The sequence below is a fragment of the Phlebotomus papatasi genome, chromosome 3 (genome assembly GCF_024763615.1).
Source record: "Phlebotomus papatasi isolate M1 chromosome 3, Ppap_2.1, whole genome shotgun sequence".
NCBI classification, from domain to species: Eukaryota; Metazoa; Arthropoda; class Insecta; order Diptera; family Psychodidae; genus Phlebotomus; species Phlebotomus papatasi.
The window spans coordinates 41,514,634-41,534,739 of record NC_077224.1 but is presented as its reverse complement, the minus strand read 5'-3'; the positions used below and the strand labels follow the sequence as shown (position 1 = coordinate 41,534,739).

General features: G+C 35.8%; 4 protein-coding genes across 5 annotated transcripts in view; 3 read left to right on the top strand and 1 right to left on the bottom strand.

Moving 5' to 3' along the window:
• Positions 1-1,524, top strand: part of LOC129805691 (probable phosphorylase b kinase regulatory subunit beta) — a 43,077-nt gene extending 41,553 nt beyond the window's left edge. For both annotated transcript variants that reach the window (XM_055853773.1, XM_055853774.1), the window contains one exon: positions 883-1,524. In XM_055853773.1, the coding sequence (XP_055709748.1) occupies positions 883-1,387 (505 nt within the window). In that variant the 3' untranslated portion in view covers positions 1,388-1,524. The remainder of the gene's footprint in view (positions 1-882) is intronic.
• The window catches only part of LOC129805721 (39S ribosomal protein L4, mitochondrial), a 147,122-nt gene that overhangs the window by 13,647 nt on the left and 113,369 nt on the right, over positions 1-20,106 (top strand). The gene's annotated exons all lie outside the window — the stretch shown is intronic.
• LOC129805716 (UDP-xylose and UDP-N-acetylglucosamine transporter-like) lies at positions 564-16,587 on the bottom strand. The gene is made up of 3 exons (XM_055853818.1): positions 16,072-16,587; positions 15,612-15,960; positions 564-2,192 (listed from the first exon to the last, which is right to left on the bottom strand). The coding sequence occupies exons 1-3, from the start codon at positions 16,173-16,175 to the stop codon at positions 1,605-1,607; spliced, it is 1,041 nt and encodes a 346-aa protein (XP_055709793.1). The 5' UTR covers positions 16,176-16,587; the 3' UTR covers positions 564-1,604.
• On the top strand, positions 10,219-11,810 carry LOC129805708 (aminoacylase-1-like). The gene is made up of 2 exons (XM_055853804.1): positions 10,219-10,574; positions 10,633-11,810. The coding sequence occupies exons 1-2, from the start codon at positions 10,364-10,366 to the stop codon at positions 11,745-11,747; spliced, it is 1,326 nt and encodes a 441-aa protein (XP_055709779.1). The 5' UTR covers positions 10,219-10,363; the 3' UTR covers positions 11,748-11,810.

The following is a 20,106-nucleotide window of genomic DNA, read 5'->3' as shown; positions in this document are numbered from 1 at the left end:
CTCACTCCGGAATCTTTTGCATCTTGATTTTTCCCCTTGTTCACTGCAGACTCTCCCGCGTGTGATGGCGTCACTCCAATGACCCTCTCAAAAAGCGCTCGAATTTGCATGGGAGATACTGTGGAGGGCAGATTCTCTCCTATGTCCATCAAGGCTTGTCTCATCTCCTCCACTGTGGGCCTACTGTACCCCACACCTGAAGCTGTAGACCTCCTCATTTTCACTCGATTCACTCAAAAAAACGCTCAATACTTTGGACTCTCTACTTTATTACGTGTTAACGTGTCCACGTCCACTCTCGTTCTGTCGCCGTCCGTTGGTTCGTCAGTCCTCGTCCGTCGTGGAGCGCCGTCTCGCGGAACTCCGTCAAATCGTCAGTTTAAATGTCATGTCGGTTGGGTCAGGTCTACACACTCAAAAAATATAAGAGAATATTTACAGCTTGATGCTCAAAATTATTTTAGGTTTGGTTTTTAAAATTTCAATTGTAACACGAACTTGTAAACTTAAAGGAACGAAATGTATAATTGAATACGGCCCTGTATTTAAAAAAATAATAATAATTTCCATATTTAAATGTCTTATTTTATTATTTATTGAAATATAAATCTTCTAAAACCAGTAACTTTTTATTCATGAAACAAAATATTTTGTTATTTTTACTAAATGATTGCTATAACTAAAAAACTACTTATTTTAAAAAGATTTCTTACAATTTATTCCATCATTGTTCTTTAACAAAATCTCAACATATTTTAAATCTCTATATTTTTCTGTGAATTTTTTTTTTAATTATGATTTAAGTCATGTTATTTTATTCCCTGTATATCTTATTCTCCCGAGACTTTAGTTTTTTTTTCTTAACTTGTTTGTCCCCAAAAGCTTATCTACGTTTCAACGGCGTCAGCTCGAGGGATGCCTGTGTCGTGTTCCTGACCAATTCTACAATTGGGTTTGGGATGTCCTTCAGCGAACACCTGAAGGAATTCACGTACAAGGGCATCATTTGCCGGCAACGCCAACCCTCACGAGCATGAGTCGCAGTGAATTGTCCTTTTCACTTCTCGTGGAGGAAACTCTCATTCACATCGAATTGCCGGAACGGCGTCAATTGACAGTTGAGCTGCTGGGAATTGTGGCAAAGATCCTCAGTCGAAATCCCGAATTGCAATTTCAGCAAGTTCTCGATCTCGATAAATTACTCGAAAGTGCCTTCAATATGTACTGCAAGGACAATCGCAAAGAGATCTCCAAGGACATCTCTCCACTGTACTCCCTCAACTACTCCGAGACCACTGGCTACTTAGCCAGAGCTGCAGTGAATACCGTACTGCAGGGAGGTGCACTGACTCCAGCAATGAGTGATGAAATGTGCAAAGTATCCTAAATAACCTCAACACTAAATTTTTTCCCCCGAATTTCAACTTTTGAGCATTATTTGTTATATTTTTTTTGTTGTTGTCTGTTTGCCAAAAAAATAAAAAATGAGTTTTTCAAAATATAGAGATGCAAAAAAAAAACAAATTCACATAACACACTTTCACACAGGATATGACGAAATCACAAGTATTGGTGGTAAAAAAAAAGAATTGTCTAATAGAGTCCTAATCCACTTTTTTCCCTTGACTTTTTCTCGTGGCAAGAGATTTCCTAACATTAGGTATCACTTCCGTGAAGACAATTGTCCCATAAAACACGCACAGTGTACCAATCCAATGGTATATCGTAAAGGGATTTTGGAAGTAGATGATAGAGAACAGGAGTGATACAAATTTTCGTAGTGTCACCACCAGAGTCACCGTCAGAGAGGAACATTCCGTCGTGAGGACGTAAACAGAACTTATGCATACATACTGCGTTAGGACATTTCCCAGCAGAAACAGCACAACAATCGGTACTGCAATATCCAAAACAGGTACCTGGACAGGCGGACTAGAAACAGCAATTTTGAAGTGATCCCAGATATTGTTGGTCAACAGCAGGAATCCGGGCAGTGGCAAAAGGTGAGTGTAGTATAGAGCCTCTCGTGGATGTTTTCCATAGCGTTTGTACAGCACTTCCTGATAAATGCCCATCCGGGCTGAGATGAACAAGGCCACAGTCAAGAGGGTAATGCCTAATGTCCACCAGAAGAAAACACTAGCTGGATCAGCTTCCTCTTCCACCTCCTTGGCCGCTGATTTGCTCTCTTTCTGCAAAAAAAAATCCAGAAAGGACACCTCAGTGACCAGACTAAACAACATTACAGGATATTATTAAAATAATTTTGAAAACAACTGAAAAAAGGGCGGAAAAACGTCCCGGGCTTTTCGAAATACAATAGACTCTCTCAAATTCGGGCATATGGGACCGAAACGTCAGCCGAATTAGACAGAAATTCGGGCGACATGTGCATATAGATATTGAGTTTACACACTGATATATATCGTAAATTGCATGAAAATCCCTCAATAATGCAAAATCACATCAAAACTAAGACAAACCATGCTAAATTTGAGCATATTTGAGTCATTTGATAATCATAATCAAACTTGAAAAATGACAACAAACTTTTTTCAAATGTAACCGCTGCCCGAATTAAAAAGTAGCCCGATCTTAAAAGAGCCGAATTTGCGAGAGTCTACTCTACTGTATACGAACCACACGAACTAGTGATTTACACTCGACTCTTCGTTATCCGGCTGACTGGGGGACAAAATGACATTTAGGTTTTTTGAATGATCAACGGTTTTTATATTTTGTGCTGTGTGAATTTATTTTCTGCTGACAAAGAACAAGAGCATTTTCTTCATGGTGTGCTTATGTTCCATTTTTTATCACAATATGTATTAAAAACTTCGATACAATGATAATACAGTAGAGTCTCGCTATAGTCCATATTTGGTTTCAAATTTGACACTTGGGTCGCACTATAGTCCATGTAATTTTTTAAAATTATCAACGATTTTTAGTATTGAAATTGCTCGACGGCTTCCACTTTCTTTGCGATTGTGGTACTTGTCCTTGCTCTCTTCATTGTGGATCACAATTATCACAACTACTTAATAAAGTTTGCCAAAAATATTAAAATAATTATGCATGTCGCATACTAAAAAACATAACCTACCCGTCTGACACAGGGTAAGGGGGCCCAGCGTTGAGCCATTAAATTACCACCCATCTATAGAAACTATTTTAGCCCTCATCGGCAAGATCCGAGTGGTAGGCCCCAATTAAGGACTAGATTTTGCCAAGTTACATCAATGGCGGTGGAATGAAACTGTCAATTGCACATCCTGATTTCATTTTCGAATTTTACACAAACGATAGAAGATACAAAGATAGTGATATATTTTAATTAACCAGTATAAATGATTAAACACTTTAGAAAAGCAAAAACAATTGTATAAAAAAATTGTCTCCTAAAAAATGCTCACGAAAAGGAAAGAAAAACACGTATTTCACGGTTGCAAACTTGTTTATTGTACTCACGACACTCTTCTCTATACGAAACGCACCGACGCATATTTATACGCATAAAATCACTCAAATCGCACAAAATCACTCACAAACTTTGTGCAAATTTTCAAAACAAATAAAATCTTTTGGAAAATATTCCATCTTGTCACTGACAGCTGAGCAACACGGCCGGCAACATAATTTTCGTAGTTCCGCTCTTCACCACCATGAACGCAAAACAGTGTCCTTCACATATATTTAGTAAGGGGTATTTTGTATGGGAGCTTCTTAAAAGTAAGGTGTGAAAGATAGGGGTTAATTTAGGCTATAATCCACGCTTACTTGGTCAGACGGGTAACTTAAAATCAGTGTTTTGAAATCAACGGTCGATAAATTGTGGACTATAGAGCGATGGCTTATAGCGAGACTACTCTCTACTGTAATACTTTAATTCACTCTGGACAAACTGCATGCTTCGTAAAAAATCGTTTTGAAGACATCAACCGCCAGTGTTTGGCAGCTGTCACCCGGATAACTAAGTGCCGGATAACGAAGAGCTGAGTGTAGATGCTATATCTCAATAGTATAACTTTCACATCACTTGCCGTTTACCGAGTTTCAACCGATTTGAACCGATTCATGAATCACTAAAAAAACATCCCCAAAAATAGTTTTAAGAATAATAAAATTGATTTTCGAACAAAAAATTACCTGCTGTTCATTACCGGTTCAGAACGGATTTACAGATTCTTCAAAGCATTGCCCAAAATACCTCTGGAGTTAGGAGTAATAGGATAAAAACTAGTTATCGGTTATGATCCAGTCCATAACCGATTGGACCGATCTATTTTTTCTGAATTCCAATCGAGCGGCAAAATGGTGCTTCTTAAATAATGGTTTCTTTAGCGGTTTTATTCACTGTAGGCAGTTTTTAGTCATCAGGATTTGTCGGATGCGACATGTACTGATTGGTACTACAATATCCTTCAAGTATTTGAGAAGTTTTATAAGTAAAAGTCACCGCTTCGCAATAAATTTGTACCAATTCCATATCAGATAACATGGTATTACCTTTGAAAATGCAGTATTTTCGCCCTTAGGAGTCCTATTTCTTGAAGAATTGATAATTAATGTTACCCAAATGACTCATCCTCTTCGTAAAAGCTTTCATTTTTACACTAATTCCCCTAGAGACTTTGATTAAGCCGTTTTCAATACATAAAAGCTAATGGCCTCTATAAATCACAAACTATAGTCTTCAAATAAAATTTTCCTACTATTGAAAGGTTCCAATTTGAATAAAAAGACAGATTTGATCATTTTATTGCCAATATAAACCATTTCTTATTAAAGAATGGTTCTAGGTACATTAAAAAATAAAAATACCTATTTGAATTTCGCACTTTTTCATACCACGAAATTGAATTAACGGCCAGTATGCACACACGGGCGACAGTGAGTGCGGGTCACTACGATAAAAATGGATGTTGGGTAGACCTCTTCTCCACATAATAATACTAAGTTGATCCGACCCACCGACCACCCACATACCTATTTCAATTTCGATATACCTATTTGAATTTCGCGCACTGTATATACTAAAATTTCATCGAAATCGCTTCAGAAACACTAAAAATGCAGTCCGATCAAGACAATTTTGGTTATAGCTCTGGTTAGGGAAAATTGAGAGAGGAGTGCGACCCACCGTTGGAAAGGCCTCGACCTCAGCTACAACATACAGTAGAGTCTCCTAAATTCGAACGCTCGGGGGGTATTTTTGAAATTTCTCACCTCCCAAATTCGAACGATTTTTTCAAAATTAACGAAATTTGTGTGAGATTAAATTGTACTTTGAATCAAATTCCCGTACTTTCTCGCAAGTCTTAGTGGTAACATACTTCCTTTTCATTTTATACGATAATAATGTATGTAAACATTCAGGAAGAAGCACATAAATATGATTTTCATTCACCAAGAATACGAACTTTCTAACATAACCTCACAATTGACATTTTGAACCCAAACGGCGTTCGAATTTGAGAAATTTAGATTTGAGAGACTCTACTGTAATAAAATTCAAAGAAAAAGCATCGTCTAGTTTTCGAAACATTCGAGATCGATTAATCCAAAATCGATTTTTCGATTAATCGGACTTTCGATTATATCGGATGAAATCGGGGTGTCACAGGGCTTGTAGTACTCAACGAGAGCATTCCAAAACACCGAAATCTTTCCAAATCCGATAATTAGAAGCGGAGATACGGTCATTTGAAAATTGAATTTTTGACCCCCCATAGCTCGGGTCAGGGGGGGTTGGAGGGGGTTACGTTTGGTATCCATCGAAAGGTGTTGGGCCCAGCTATAGCATACTAGAATTTAAGATCGATCCATACCATAGGGGCTGAATTATTGAGAAAATAAAATTTGGGGGTATTCCAAAATGGCGGAAGGTGGGTTGGGGTGGTCCTGACCTCATCAACTTCTAGCGACCTATCGACATTTAACCTTTGCCAAAAACCGCTTGTCGATATCTCTCTCCGTTCTCTCTCCAGAAGTAATTATACTACGGACGGACAGACGGACGGGACGGGGCGTCCACGAAAATCGATTTTTGGCGCATATATATGATATTCGTGATCTATGAGTGTCAAAACGTGTATATTAGGGCGTTTCAACAAGGAAAAAATTTTTTTGGCACTATTCTCATGGTGCTGTATTTGATGAAACAAGAAAGTTTTTCTTCAACGAGCATATGATCAGACGCCGTTTAGAGGTGGCTGAACGACCCTCTCTGTAGTGTAAAATCTGAAAAAAGTTCTACAGGGAGGGTCATTCAGCCACCAAAGACAATGATTTAATCCAATTCAATAAATAGTCAAAAAAAAATCCTTTGGGTACTCAAAGTCCCAATAGATGCGAAAGAGTTGTGAATTACACAAATTCGTTTAATGTACAGTTTAATATAATGTTTAATCAATATAAAGATCTCTCTATGTTGATTTGATATTGACTATAAAAACATGACTAAATTGTTTATCTCAACTAAAATAACAGAGCTACAGTAGACTCTCTCTCAATTGGGCATTTGGGGCAAAATGTCATCCGGTTTATCGATAGATTTGGACATCAAAGCCTTTAAAAATTCCACAAAAAGCGCTTAATTATAAAGAATCACGATAAAATAGGAAGAACTACAGCGAATTTGAACGAATTAGCTTCATAATTAAACGTGAAAATTGTCAACAAAATTTTTCACCCGATTGAAAAAGAGCCGATTGAGCGAGAGTCTACTGTATTTAATATTAATGCGTCACTCTCTTCCATGTTTACCTGATCATCACAACTTTAATGCCCAACGCACAATAACTTTTGTTTAGTAAACATGTTTTTGACATTTCAATGAGAGTGAGTGAGATCGAGATCTAGTCATCTCCCTCACACTTATAGAAAATTTTAAAAACATGTTTATAAACAAAAGTTATTGTGCGTTGGGCATAAGACAACTAAAAAACAAAAACATCTTTTGAAACGTAAATGGGGAAATTATTTATTGGAATGTGGGGCAATTTATGCCACGGTACTTTATATTTTTTTTAACTAACTACTTGAACACCTGAGGAATATCTAATTGGCACGTTATCATAGAACATTTACAACTCTTCTATACAATTTTACTGAAGATCATGTTTTATCTATTTTCGAGCCATTTAATAAAAAGAGGTGACAAAGCATCTCATGCTTTACGGAATACTCGAATTTGTGACTCAGATGCTATACTTCAAAAGTACTTTCTCATTATATTTATCGTTTACCTGTAAGGGAATTTTGTAATGATATAACAATGTCATGTGACAAATTTTCGTGATAAGTTCGGGAACAGGACAACGTTAAAGGCTAGTGAGTACAGAATGGTCATTATAAAAAGCTATAAGAAGCTCTTAGTAACTAATATGAATCTGATTTTCAATGATTTTTTCCAAAACTTCCATATAAAAATTTTAAAATTTGTCATATGACATTGTCATACTTTTACAGAATTCCCCTACTGGTCACAACTAAAGTAATAATATTGATTTTTAGATAAAATTTACTTATTTTGGTTTACAATCGCTTTATTACCAATTCAGTGTTATGTGTTATCAGAAATTCCAAGACCTTTCCAACAAACCTAAACACGTTACTATTCGGTTATAAAATATACTTTCTAGAGCCTTTTAAACCTTTGACCTTCGAAAACAGTTATTATGAATGATTCAGAGGTACTTTCGTATATGGACAAAATATCCGCCTAGGTAATCTTTGAAACATATTCAAAAATGAAAAAATGAAAAGTACCACGCATTTTCGAGCAATAAGTGGCGGGGGAAAAAGAGGGGCCTTTCAATAGTTTCAGGGACGACTTACAGAGGGAATGGGTCCTCGAAAGTGCTAAGTCTTTATCTTTAACCGTTTAGCCTCTAAGCGTGGTAACAAACAGGCATACGGATAAACGGACGAATAAAAATTCGAAACTCCAGATTTCCAAAATCCTACCAAAATACGGCCCCTCTTACAAGGGAAGTACTCGAGTCATCAAATTCAGAAAAATCTGAGGCTTTGCTCAACTACGCATAAAGGCATCAAATTAAACGTGGTATATTCAAAAAGTGCGAAATCGGGTTAATTTTTTTAAAAAAATTCCCCAAAGTTGAAAATGACACCTTACGCAGCACATAATAAAGAAAATTCGTATGGGACTGCATGCGGCGCTGGCTCAGCGGTAGCGCACCGGGCGTTCAACGAAGGTGCCGCGGGTTCGATCCCCTGGCTCCGTCTGTTTTTTTTTTTTCCTTTTGATATCTTTTTTTTTTCAATTAAAAATTCTATTCTTTATTAAGAAGTATTCTTGTAGTGTAAATTGCTTATCTAGAGTGCTGAATTAAAATCCCCAACAAATTTTTAAAAGCGATGAAAGTGCATCCCATAATTTATCAAATAATCAATTTACTAGTAGAAAAATAAAAAAAACCTGTATGTACTTACAATCAGCTATCTGAGGATCGTTGTAAATATTATTTAAAGTTTTTATTGAAATTTTATAAAAGATTAGAAAGGTCGAAGACCCAAACCAATTTTTTTGGAAAAATTGGTTTAACTAATTAGTTTAAAAAAAAACTAATTCGTGTATTGTGGATTTCGGTAATGATTAAAACAGAAAGTACCACAACGAGAGCATATGGATTACAAGTGTGCCTTAAACATTTATTTGAGCACAGGTTTCCAAATGAATTTTTCCAAAAAAATTGGTTTGGGTCTTCGACCTTTCTAATCTTTTATAAAATTTCAATTAAAACTTTAAATAATATTTACAACGATCCTCAGATAGCTGATTGTAAGTACATACAGGTTTTTTTTTATTTTTCTACTAGTAAATTGATTATTTGATAAATTATGGGATGCACTTTCATCGCTTTTAAAAATTTGTTGGGGATTTTAATTCAGCACTCTAGATAAGCAATTTACACTACAATAATACTACTTAATAAAGAATAGATTTTTTAATTGAAAAAAAAAAGATATCAAAAGGAAAAAAAAAACAGACGGAGCCAGGGGATCGAACCCGCGGCACCTCCGTTGAACGCCCGGTGCGCTACCGCTGAGCCAGCGCCGCATGCAGTCCCATACGAATTTTCTTTATTATGTGCTGCGTAAGGTGTCATTTTCAACTTTGGGGAATTTTTTTAAAAAAATTAACCCGATTTCGCACTTTTTGAATATACCACGTTTAATTTGATGCCTTTATGCGTAGTTGAGCAAAGCCTCAGATTTTTCTGAATTTGATGACTCGAGTACTTCCCTTGTTAGGGCTTAAAGGAGTCAAAAGCCCAAAACGAAGGATTGTATGCTGTTCTTTCTGTGGAATTCGAGCAGTACAAGTATGGTTATAAATCGAAAGCTCCTCCTTATTCACGTGTTATTACAGTAAAGTAGAAGTGTGGTACTTTCGAAATAAGGACTTTTTTCTCCTATTTTTAAATGGAACTGGACCTTCGTGATGTAATTTATCCCCAAAAACCAATTGTGAAGCTAATTATATGCAGTGACAAAGTTCAGTTTCATTTAAAAAGATAGGAAAAAGCCCTGTTTCAAAGCTGTTCCATACCAAAGTTACCCTGCTTCCTCCTACGTTCCCATAATACTTTATAACTAGGTACTTGAAATTAAATTATTCTTCATCATCCAGTTTTGCGACACAAAAATAAACAAAAAATCCTTACTTTTTGCTCGACAGAGTTTTTTAAGCTTGTTTTACTCATAAATTGTGAGATTTTTGTTTTTAAGAGATTTTGTTTTATATTGTAAAAAATCACTAATAGCCATGATCTGAATTTATTCACATTATTATAGTGTCGCAGTTATACTGTAGTCAGTCGTACTAATATAAATGCCAAATTTTGGAAAAGTTTGGTGTGATTCCAATCCAGAGTAAATCGACTTCATAACAAAATAAGGATTTTCTAAAAATGTCTTTTAGTGCAGTAAATTAAGTTGGTTTTCAGCTTCTGGTATTAAACAGTTTGTAAGAAATTAAGATAAGACATTATTAAAATACATAATTCTGTGAAAATAATATAAATTATCTGTGCATTGAATCTATATTGAATAATTTCATAATAAACACCATAGTGTTAACATAAATGCTACTCAATGAAATATAAAGAAAGTCAATAAGATAAATCTGAACAACAGAATTCTTGTTGATTCAATCGTGACTTCAGTGTAATCTTATCGGAAGAATGCTCAATTTCTTCTGTTGAAGAACAGAAAATTTTCTCAAGCCGCAGTCAATCATCTTCTCAGTTTCCTGATACACTTGTTCTCTCTATAAACACCAAAAAATCTACAAATTTCCCTAAAAATCTTGTGGAAGTTGAAAAAACTCAAAATGAAACGTTATCAAATTAAATCCTGTTGGTTATGTGGATTCCTCTTCGTGTTACTCTGCCTCTGTATTGCAGACATGACCAGTTGTGCCCCAAAAGATGCTCCAAATGACTCATTGGAAAATTCTTCAAAATGGTGGGAAACTAATGAAGAAATCCAGATTCTAAGAGAGTATTTAAAAATTCCCAGTGTTCATCCAAATCCTGATTATGGTGAGAAGCTAGATGATCAAATTTTGATTTTTTCTTGACTGCAATGAACTTTTTCTAGGACCATGTCTCGATTTTATAAAGCTCCAAGCTGACTCACTCAATCTCCCTCTCAAAATTTACTATCCTACTTCAGCGAAAAAACCAACAATTGTGATCACTTTGAAAGGAAGTGAACCTCATTTACCATCAATTCTTCTTAACTCTCACATGGATGTTGTACCAGTATTCCCAAAAAACTGGAAATATCCACCATTTGCAGCTGAAATCGATGATGAAGGACGAATTTTCGCCCGAGGATCACAGGACATGAAAAGTTTAGGAATGGCATATTTAGCAGCCATTTCTCGTCTTCAGAAAAAGGGATTCCAACCAAAACGAACCATTCATATTCTATTTGTTCCTGATGAGGAAATAGGAAGTGCAGACGGGATGAAAGCTTTTGTCAAGACAAACGACTTCCAGGCTCTCAATGTAGGATTCGCTTTAGACGAGGGGCATGTATCAAACGAAGAAAATTTTCTCGTATTTTACGGCGAAAAAACAATTTGGCAGCCAACATTTAGGGTCAAAGGTCACGCTGGACACGGATCATTACTCCTGGATAACACTCCCGGAGAAGGACTCACTTTCATCTTGAGAAAATTAATGGAACGTCGACAGATTGAAGTGGATAAAGTAAAGAAAGGTGTTCCCATCGGGAATGTAACTTCAATCAACCTTACTAAAATCTCCGGAGGAATACAAACCAATGTGATCCCTGAAGAATTCTCTGCCACCTTTGACATTCGATTATCTCCCGAAGATGACCATCAGAAGTTTGAACAAGAACTTAAGCAATGGATTGAGGAATCTGGTGCAGAAATAGAAGTAACTTTTGAAAGCAAAGAAGATAAAATCCCCGTAACTGTACTCGATGACTCCAATCCTTTCTGGATAGCTTTTCGTGATGTTCTAACCGATCTCAACTACAAATTTCAGAAACAAATTCTTAGCGGAGGAACAGATATGCGATTCCTGCGGATTTTGGGAATTCCTGCAATCGGATTTAATCCCATGAATTATACACCAGTTCTTCCTCATGATCACAATGAATTCATTTACGCTGATAAATATATCAAAGCCATTGACATTCTCAGTAAAATCATTGTTAAACTCACAGACGTTCAGCAGTAAGTCTTTTCATATAACAAAATGTATGATCTTTATAACGCAATAAAGGAAATTCTTAATTCTTAATTTTTTAATAGATTGATGATTTGTTTTACGTACGTAGAGTCGTACCATCAGAATCATGTTTTTTTTTTATTTTTCTCAAAATTCACTCTGTCAGTAATTTTTGGATGTGTCGGAGATTAGTTTAGAGACGGACATTTCGTACATAGACGCCTATGACTGAAAAAATTGCCATATTGAATTATGCAAGGTTTAAGGTTAACCGATCTGGAAAGCTTATTTATCAACCGATTAGTTTAAATTTGAACTTATTTGAAAGGTCTTGAAATTCCAAATCCGAATGCATTAGTCCAAACCGGTAGTGTATCGGTAAAGTACCGATAAAAGCCAAACGGTAAGAGATATTATCTTACGGTCTTCAATGAAGAAATAATTCTCGAGATTATCTAGAAAGCATTTTCATCCTTTCTCTTCATCAGTCATTATAACTCTCCAATCCCTAAAAATACGGGAGACTGGGGCAAAATTGGACAAAGAACCTCAATAAACGTCAAAGATTTTAAGGAATTCGAGCAAGGAATATAGCAAATAAAAAATATTGAAATTTTGGGCCCTGTTTTACTGCTCGAACTCCAAGAGAGAGCAGTTATTTAATCGTCTTTTTTTCAACTTTTCACTGTTCTGGAGCTTAAACAGTAAGAGATATCGACTTCCAGTCTTAGATGACCCCCAATAAAAAAACAATATCTCGACGTTATCCCCCCCCCCTGTTCTCGAGCTCGAGGTTTAAGGTTTCTCTGTTTAAAATTGTTCTCGAGCTAGAGGTCAAACGGTAAAACATATCGACTTCCGGTCTTCGATGACCCCCAATACAAAAGACAATATCTCTAGACGTTTGTCCCCTTTTTCTCCTATTCCCCTCCCCTCCCCTAAAAACATGTTTTTTCGGTTTTTCTCAAAATTGGCCCAAGCTTTTTCAATGATTTTTGGATACGTTTTAGAGCTAGTACAGGCGAACATTTCGCCCAAACTTACCTATGACCGTAAAATTCGCTATTTTGAGTTATTGAAGGTCAAAAGTCAACCACTTTGGAAGGGTAATTTTTCAACCTAGGTTAAATTTAAATTTTTTGGAAAGGTATTGAAATTTCGAACCCGGCTGCATCGGTAATGAACCGGTTTAGTACCGATTTTTGAATAATTTTACATCCCCAATAAGTTAAATTCCCTAAAAACATGTTTTTCCGGTTTTTCTCAAAATTGGCCCAAGCTTTTTCAATGATTTTTGGATACGTTTTAGAGCTAGTACAGGCGAACATTTCGCCCAAACATACCTATGACCGGAAAATTCGCTATTTTGAGTTATTGTAGGTCAAAAGTCAACCACTTTGGAAGGGTAATTTTTCAACCTAGGTTAAATTTAAATTTTTTGGAAAGGTATTGAAATTTCGAACCCGGCTGCATCGGTAATGAACCGGTTAAGTATCGATTTTTGAATAATTTTACATCCCCAATAAGTTAAATTACCTAAAACATGTTTTTTTTGGTTTTTCTCAAAATTGGCCCAAGCTTTTTCAATGATTTTTGGATATGTTTTAAAGCGAGTCCAGGCGCACATTTTGCCCAAACATACTTATGACCGGAAAATTCGTCATTTTTAATTATTGAATGTCAAAAGTCAACCACTTTGAAAGGGTAATTTTTCAGCCCATTTGGTTAAATTTGGATTTTTTGGAGAGGTATTGAAATTTCGAACCCGGCTGCATCCACACGGCGAATATAAACAACCATTCACTGGTCCTGAGGATACTGCAGATGATTTATGAGGCAAAACAATTACAAACAGGAAGAGATTAAAGGAATTTTGGAAGAATTCTCAACATCACAAATGAGTTTTTAAGGCCTAAATTTCTCTGGAATTCCATAAACGTAAAACACTGTCCGATACCTTTTTCCCCTGTTTTGCTATGTGACATTTACTCGGTAAACTTCGTTCGGGTTGGAAAATAATTTGAAAAACACATTTCTGGTTTAAATATTAAAAAGTGGTCTGCATAAAGTTATAAAGAAATAAATTTCCTATCAAAACATCTCAATTGGATATTTCATTCATTCACGAGAACTTGTAACAAAACGAAAGGAAATGACAATAAATACTTCATGCCTGGCAAAATTTGCCCCAGCGGTTTTGAGAATTTCCACAAAATCATCTTTTAGAAAATTGCTCGGAAATCACATTTCCTTTTGAATTAGAGAAAAATAACCTTCATAAAGTTGTAGAGCGGTAAATTGTCTATTTATCTATAAGAATATGCTTAATAAGTCATTCAGATAGCTCGTGAAAAAGTAAAATATCCATTTTGACAAATTTGCCCCAGTCTCCCTCAACATGCTGTTTTTTCTCAAAATTTTCTTCTACGACTTCACTCATTTGTGGAAGTAGCCTAGGTGGAGATTTCGTCTATAGTCACCCATGGTCCCACACTACCTTTGTTTCAAACCTCCCCGGTCTCCACTAATCAGGAGTGCTCTTGTTCCTTTTAAAACTAAATCATTGATATGAGAATCTCATTTTCGAACAGTTTCGCCGAATTTACCACATAAAAATTTCTAAATTTGTCATATGACATTGTCATTACAGAATTCCCCTTCAGGTTTAAGGGCAGAATCACATTGACTGTAAAATGCTCGCCGTAGCCTCATCGTATTTCGTTAATTTACGCATTTTCATTACATTTCTTGCGCAAATTTTTCATTATTACCTTATCTCATACACGACGGTGACACTAGGTGAAAATAATATAAGAAAATTGAAGAAATAAAACGAAAATTCGATAAACGGTGAGCAAAAAAAAAAACGAGAAATTAGGCGTACAATTTTTTTACTCACCGTTTATCGCATTTTCGTTTCATTTCTTCAATTTTATGATATTATTTTTACCTAGTGTCACCGAGTACACTGAGAGAAATCCGAAAAAGTTAAAATAAAATTCCGGAAATGTTAATTTTACCCTGCATTATTGATCCGAAATCGGTGTAAATATTACCCTTTTCAGGTGTATTAGGGGTTAAATTAACCCTTTTTCATGTTAATTTTACCCTTAAAAAGGTGTTAAATTAACATTAAAAAATGTTGATATATTTTTACACCTAAAAAGTGTTAAAGTTACGAGGAAGAAAAGTTAATCGCACCACCGTTTTTTCTCAGTGTATGAGTTAAGGTAATACGGTAAACGAGAATTAGCGTAAGAGTTGCAATGAAAATGCGTAAATTAACGAAATACAGTGAGCATTTTACTGTCAATGTGATTCTGCCCTAAATCTGATCTTCAATAATTCTACGGCGATTTTTTTGCGGTAAGGTTTGTATGGATAAACTGTTCATCTGGATCATCTCCAAAACATATCCAAAAATAAAAGAAATCGTGAAAGCCGTTTTTGAAATAAAACAAAAAACTTTATTTTAGAGGGATTGTAGGACAAGACAGGGTGTATAGGAAAATAAACGATTGGAGATAATAAGATTGGGGATGAAAAAAAGCAAATATACTGTTCCCTCTTTGAGCGAGCAATAAAAATGAGTTTTTCTCACCCTCTAGTCATATGGCAAATTTTGTTTAAAAAGGCATTTTTTAAAGAAATTTCTCATAGTGTGTTAGAGGCCTGAGATCAAGTAAAAAATAATTATGCTACTTAATCAATCTTTGATTGAATATTCCAATTTTCTGTTTTATAAAATATTTATGTCTTTGAAAAATATCTTGAACGTGTTTAATAAAAAGCATATTCTGTCCTACATGTATAGTCTGGTCTGGTCACTTTAGAAACCGTGCGATAAAGAAATAATTTTTCATCGTGACTTACCACATCGGATCCAGAAACGATGGTACAGATGATGATGCCAAAAGTTATCAGAAGGACGGAGAAATATTTGGAAAAGTCATACTTCTTGTTAAGGATCAGTATTCCCATAATCATGTTGGCGATCAAGGATCCTGCCCGGAAAATCATGTGCAACGGCATAGGAATATTGAAGTCGAAGGCGTAATTGTTGCAAACACTGCTCGTGAAGAACATGGCAACAAGAATGGTATAATCTTTGAATCCAATCCTGGCTGGTTGAGTTCCCAAGCGATGGGTGAAGATGAATCCTTCGAGCGCAATGAAGGCAAACTGAGAGAAGGTGATAAGATTTCCGGAACCCGGGTCATACCTGGATGCAGGAGTGCGGAAGGAATTAACAAGAAGAGAAAGTGAGCGGGAAGGTTACTCAATCACCGTGACCTTGCGGAATTTGTTGTGTAATAGAAAAAAGAAAACATACTTGACCAAGAGTTCCAGGAACACAACATTGCTGCAGCACCCAAGAAAGACACAAACTATAGCAATTGCAGCTTTCCAGTTGGATATCTTTGGTATAAAGCCCATCTTCTAGCCTCTCCTATGACTCTCGGAACTTCCTGAGCTGAAGATAATTAAATTGACACGATCTTGGCACTTTTATTCTTCAGGGCCCCCTTCAAATTCCAAAGTTGATCAGTGAATTCGGCTATGAGAGGCGGTTGGTATTTTTAGATATTGGGGTCTTCCTGAAGAGCAAGAGCACTTTCTTCCTACACACAAATTCTCTGGGAAACTACCTCACGAATCATCCCAAGAGTACGGAATTTAATCTTTTTCCTACAGCTTACTGAACACCTTGACACTTATCGAGGGAAAAAAGTCACAGATCTCCTCAAACGAATTATCATCGCACACTATGCTGTGTCATAAACTGAGAGAGCCAACAATTACTCGCTCTCCCACTCACGCTCTCTCAGAGAACTCCGTACCGAATAGAAAATTCTGAAGTGTGTGTATGAAATTTAGGCATTTTGCATTATGGCCAGAGAAGTTAGGATAGAACAAGATTTTAATTAATTGAGAGCATTTTTGAAGTAACAAATTAAATCATCTTTAAATGAAGCCAAAATTATATTTTATTTGCAAGCACAGCAAGCACATTGAACAGTGCTTACGTTGCTTACCGATCGACCGGCCTTTAATCTCTGGAACGTTAGCTTTTTGGTGTGATTCTTATGTACATAATCACACCTATTGTAATCAAATCAGTATTTTTGGTTGACTTTCTCCGATTGGTCTGAAATTCACAGGGTGTTGGCTCCAAACAGGCTGCAGGAGCCAATATAGAGGAGGAAGATTTCTCAGATCTCGCCAAGAAATTCCCTGCTCTTTAGACTGTTGATTTATTGAAGGTTTTCTACCCTTTCGGTGTCGCTCGGCGTCTTTTAAAGACAGCCCCTGGTAACGGCAATTGAATGCCACTGGGATACAGGCAGGAATGCCCCTCAGTGATGGCGACCAGACTAATCTGATGCCTCCAGAGCGTAAAACAGAGACTTGGTCTGTGTACCGGGCACGAATGCCTCAGGGAGAAAATATCTTCAATTCCTCAAAGTCCGAGCTGCCACTTAAGATAGGCTATTTAAAGCCGCAGTGGTAGGCAGCGGAGCCTCTTCTGGCTGCTGAAAGTAGGCAATCCTAATGCCGACGAACAAAGCCAGAAGATGTTGCCACTTTAGGTCCTTAGGCTTTATGTAAAGCCGCTGAGTCCAGGCAACAGAGCCGAGCGTCTGGCTGCTGAGAGAAAGGCACTTTAGATGCCGCTAAAGACAAGCCAGACTCTTTGGCCACTGAAGTGGATGGCACTGGAGTGCCGCTGGACTTGGCCAGGCCAAAGTGGTCCTGAGAAATCGCAGAAGAGACAAAGGCAATTAAATGCCGAAAAGAAACGCTTGGTTCCCTGGTAATGCGAAATCTAAATTTATTTACAAAAATTATGGGTTTTTATACAATATTTGTGGTCTCCCACTATTGAGCATTGTTTGAAAATTGCTAAGTCCCTATATTTGAATATATGCCTGATATGCAGAATTGCATTTTTCTTGTTTGTCTTCTTCACCCAATGACGCACGTTAAATAGGTCGGTCATTCACTGGATGAATTGTCATATAAAAATGAATATCTTAAATATATCCTGAAATATATTGATTTGAAGGATGAATCCTTTAGAAAGTGATAATCGGCTTTAGTACGATTCTATTGATGGTAATTTCCATCTGAAATTCGGATTAACAGTGCATTTAATCTTAAATTGAAGATGCTATGAGACATGATAAAGGATTCATATGGTTTTTTCTTACACTATAAGGATTGGACTAACGATATCAAGTATAGTTACAGTTTGATAGTGTAGAAAGATGATCTTGCATATATGAATAATAAACTATGGATATTTATGATAAAAAACTATCCCTAAAAATATGCAATTTAGTGTTCAATGAGAAATTTTGTATCTGAATGTTATGCCCAAGGATTGGCATGATTATTAAGTAAACTAATGATCCTTAAAGGATGAAACTATCTTAAAGCATATTTGGATTATATATCTGCTTGATGAGACGGATAATTTCTAATTTTGGATCACTTATAGTGCAAAAATCTAAGCCTAAACTTTATCATTTTTGCTCGTGGGGTTTTACATACAATTTCTCATATACTGAAGAAAAGGCATGTTCCTATCCGGAACACAGGGTATGCTTGGAACTTGGAACAGAACATTCTCGATACCTAAAATTAAGTGTGTTCTTTTCCCAAAGAACATTATGAGATATTTGGAAAAATGTGTAAAAACACGTTTTTTCATCATCTCGAAATCTTACTTTGCTTTTTCGATCATTTTTGAATATTCTAGGAGAGATATTTAAGTACAGTACTTACAGTAATTACTTCTTAATTTGGGCAGCAGTTATATTTGGAAAGAGTTTGTTGACATTTTTAAAGTTCGATTGTGATTATCGAATGAAGCAAATATGCTCAAATTTGCCATGCTTTTTCTCAGTTGTGATGTGATTTTGCATTATTAAGGGGCTTTGATAAAATTTACAATTAATATGAGCATATAAATTTCATATGAGTACGCAGGTAAACAAAAAATCATTGCATTTCAAAAAATTTCATACCCGAATTTCTCTATAATTCTACTGTAGATGAATTTAAAAAAAACATCAGAAAAATTCTTTTGTTCTTGAGATATTGAAATTTGGTTGAAATAAACTAAATAATTTCATTTTTACTATAGTGTTTTTCCAATTTATTTCGAAATCCTTTTTCGTTCATTTTATGATTATTTTAAAGGGCTTTTTGAGTGAATGAATTAAAAAAAATAAATAAAATATCCATCACGGTATCTTATTTTCCGAGGCATTTCAAGTTAAATTTTGAAAAAGGTGAAAAAATTACAAGTGTAAATATGATATAAGGGAGGTAGGGCACCTTTGAACAGGGCCCAGCTTTAAAATTAGACATTTCTTGGTATTGGCAAGTGGTATTTTTAAAGTAGGCTCATTTTAAAAATGCCCCAATTCAAAAGTGCCCCAGTTTCCCCTATACATGCATAATATGTATTGCGGACAGCTGAATTATTCGCGGATCTTCGCAACACGTGGGATTTTTCACGATTTTTTGGGGCCCGCCGAATTTTTTACGGATTTTTGCGACCCGCGGAATTTTCTTGGGCTGCATTTTCTGTGCATTTCACATCCAGTTTTCCTTATTCTCAATTAAAATTTCGCACTTTATTAAACATAAGACGGCTCTAAAGCAATGTAAAGTTTGTGGCCTGTATTTCTCATAGTTTCCGAGAAAATAGACTTAGAAGTTTATCAGATACTTTTGTGTAAATTAAACTAAATTTGCATTACAGTAGACTCTCTCTCAATCGGGAATATGGGGCGAAATGTCATCCGGTTTAGCGATAGAATTGAGCGTCAAAGCCTTTGTAAATTCCACAAAAAGTGCTCAATTATAAAGAATCACGATAAAACAGTAAGATCTACAGCGAATTTGAGCGAATTAGCTTTATAATTAAACGTGAAAATTGTCAACAAAATTTGTCGCCCGATTAAAAAAGAGCCGATTGAGTGAGAGTCTACTGTACCTCCAAATAAAAGAAATCCTTCAAGTTTGCCCACAAACTGAATTTGCAATGTAAGAATCATACCTTTATAAGCTTATCTAGGTTTATCACTGTCTTTTTAATTTTATAAGGTTGGGATGAGGATTAGGAAATTCAGATATAAATTTCGAATTAAAATTAAGAGATTATTTTATTAAATGTGTTTTTCTGCACTTTCGTGTCTTTTGGGACGAGAGTACTCAAAGCAGCATATGAATGTTCTGTGAAAAACAATGTTTTTTAAGTATTCAGAACTGATAAAAATCCTATTTTTGTGGATGATTACAAACTATAAGGATGTCCAAATGTGAGATATATTTTGTAGGACCTCAATTAATTCCT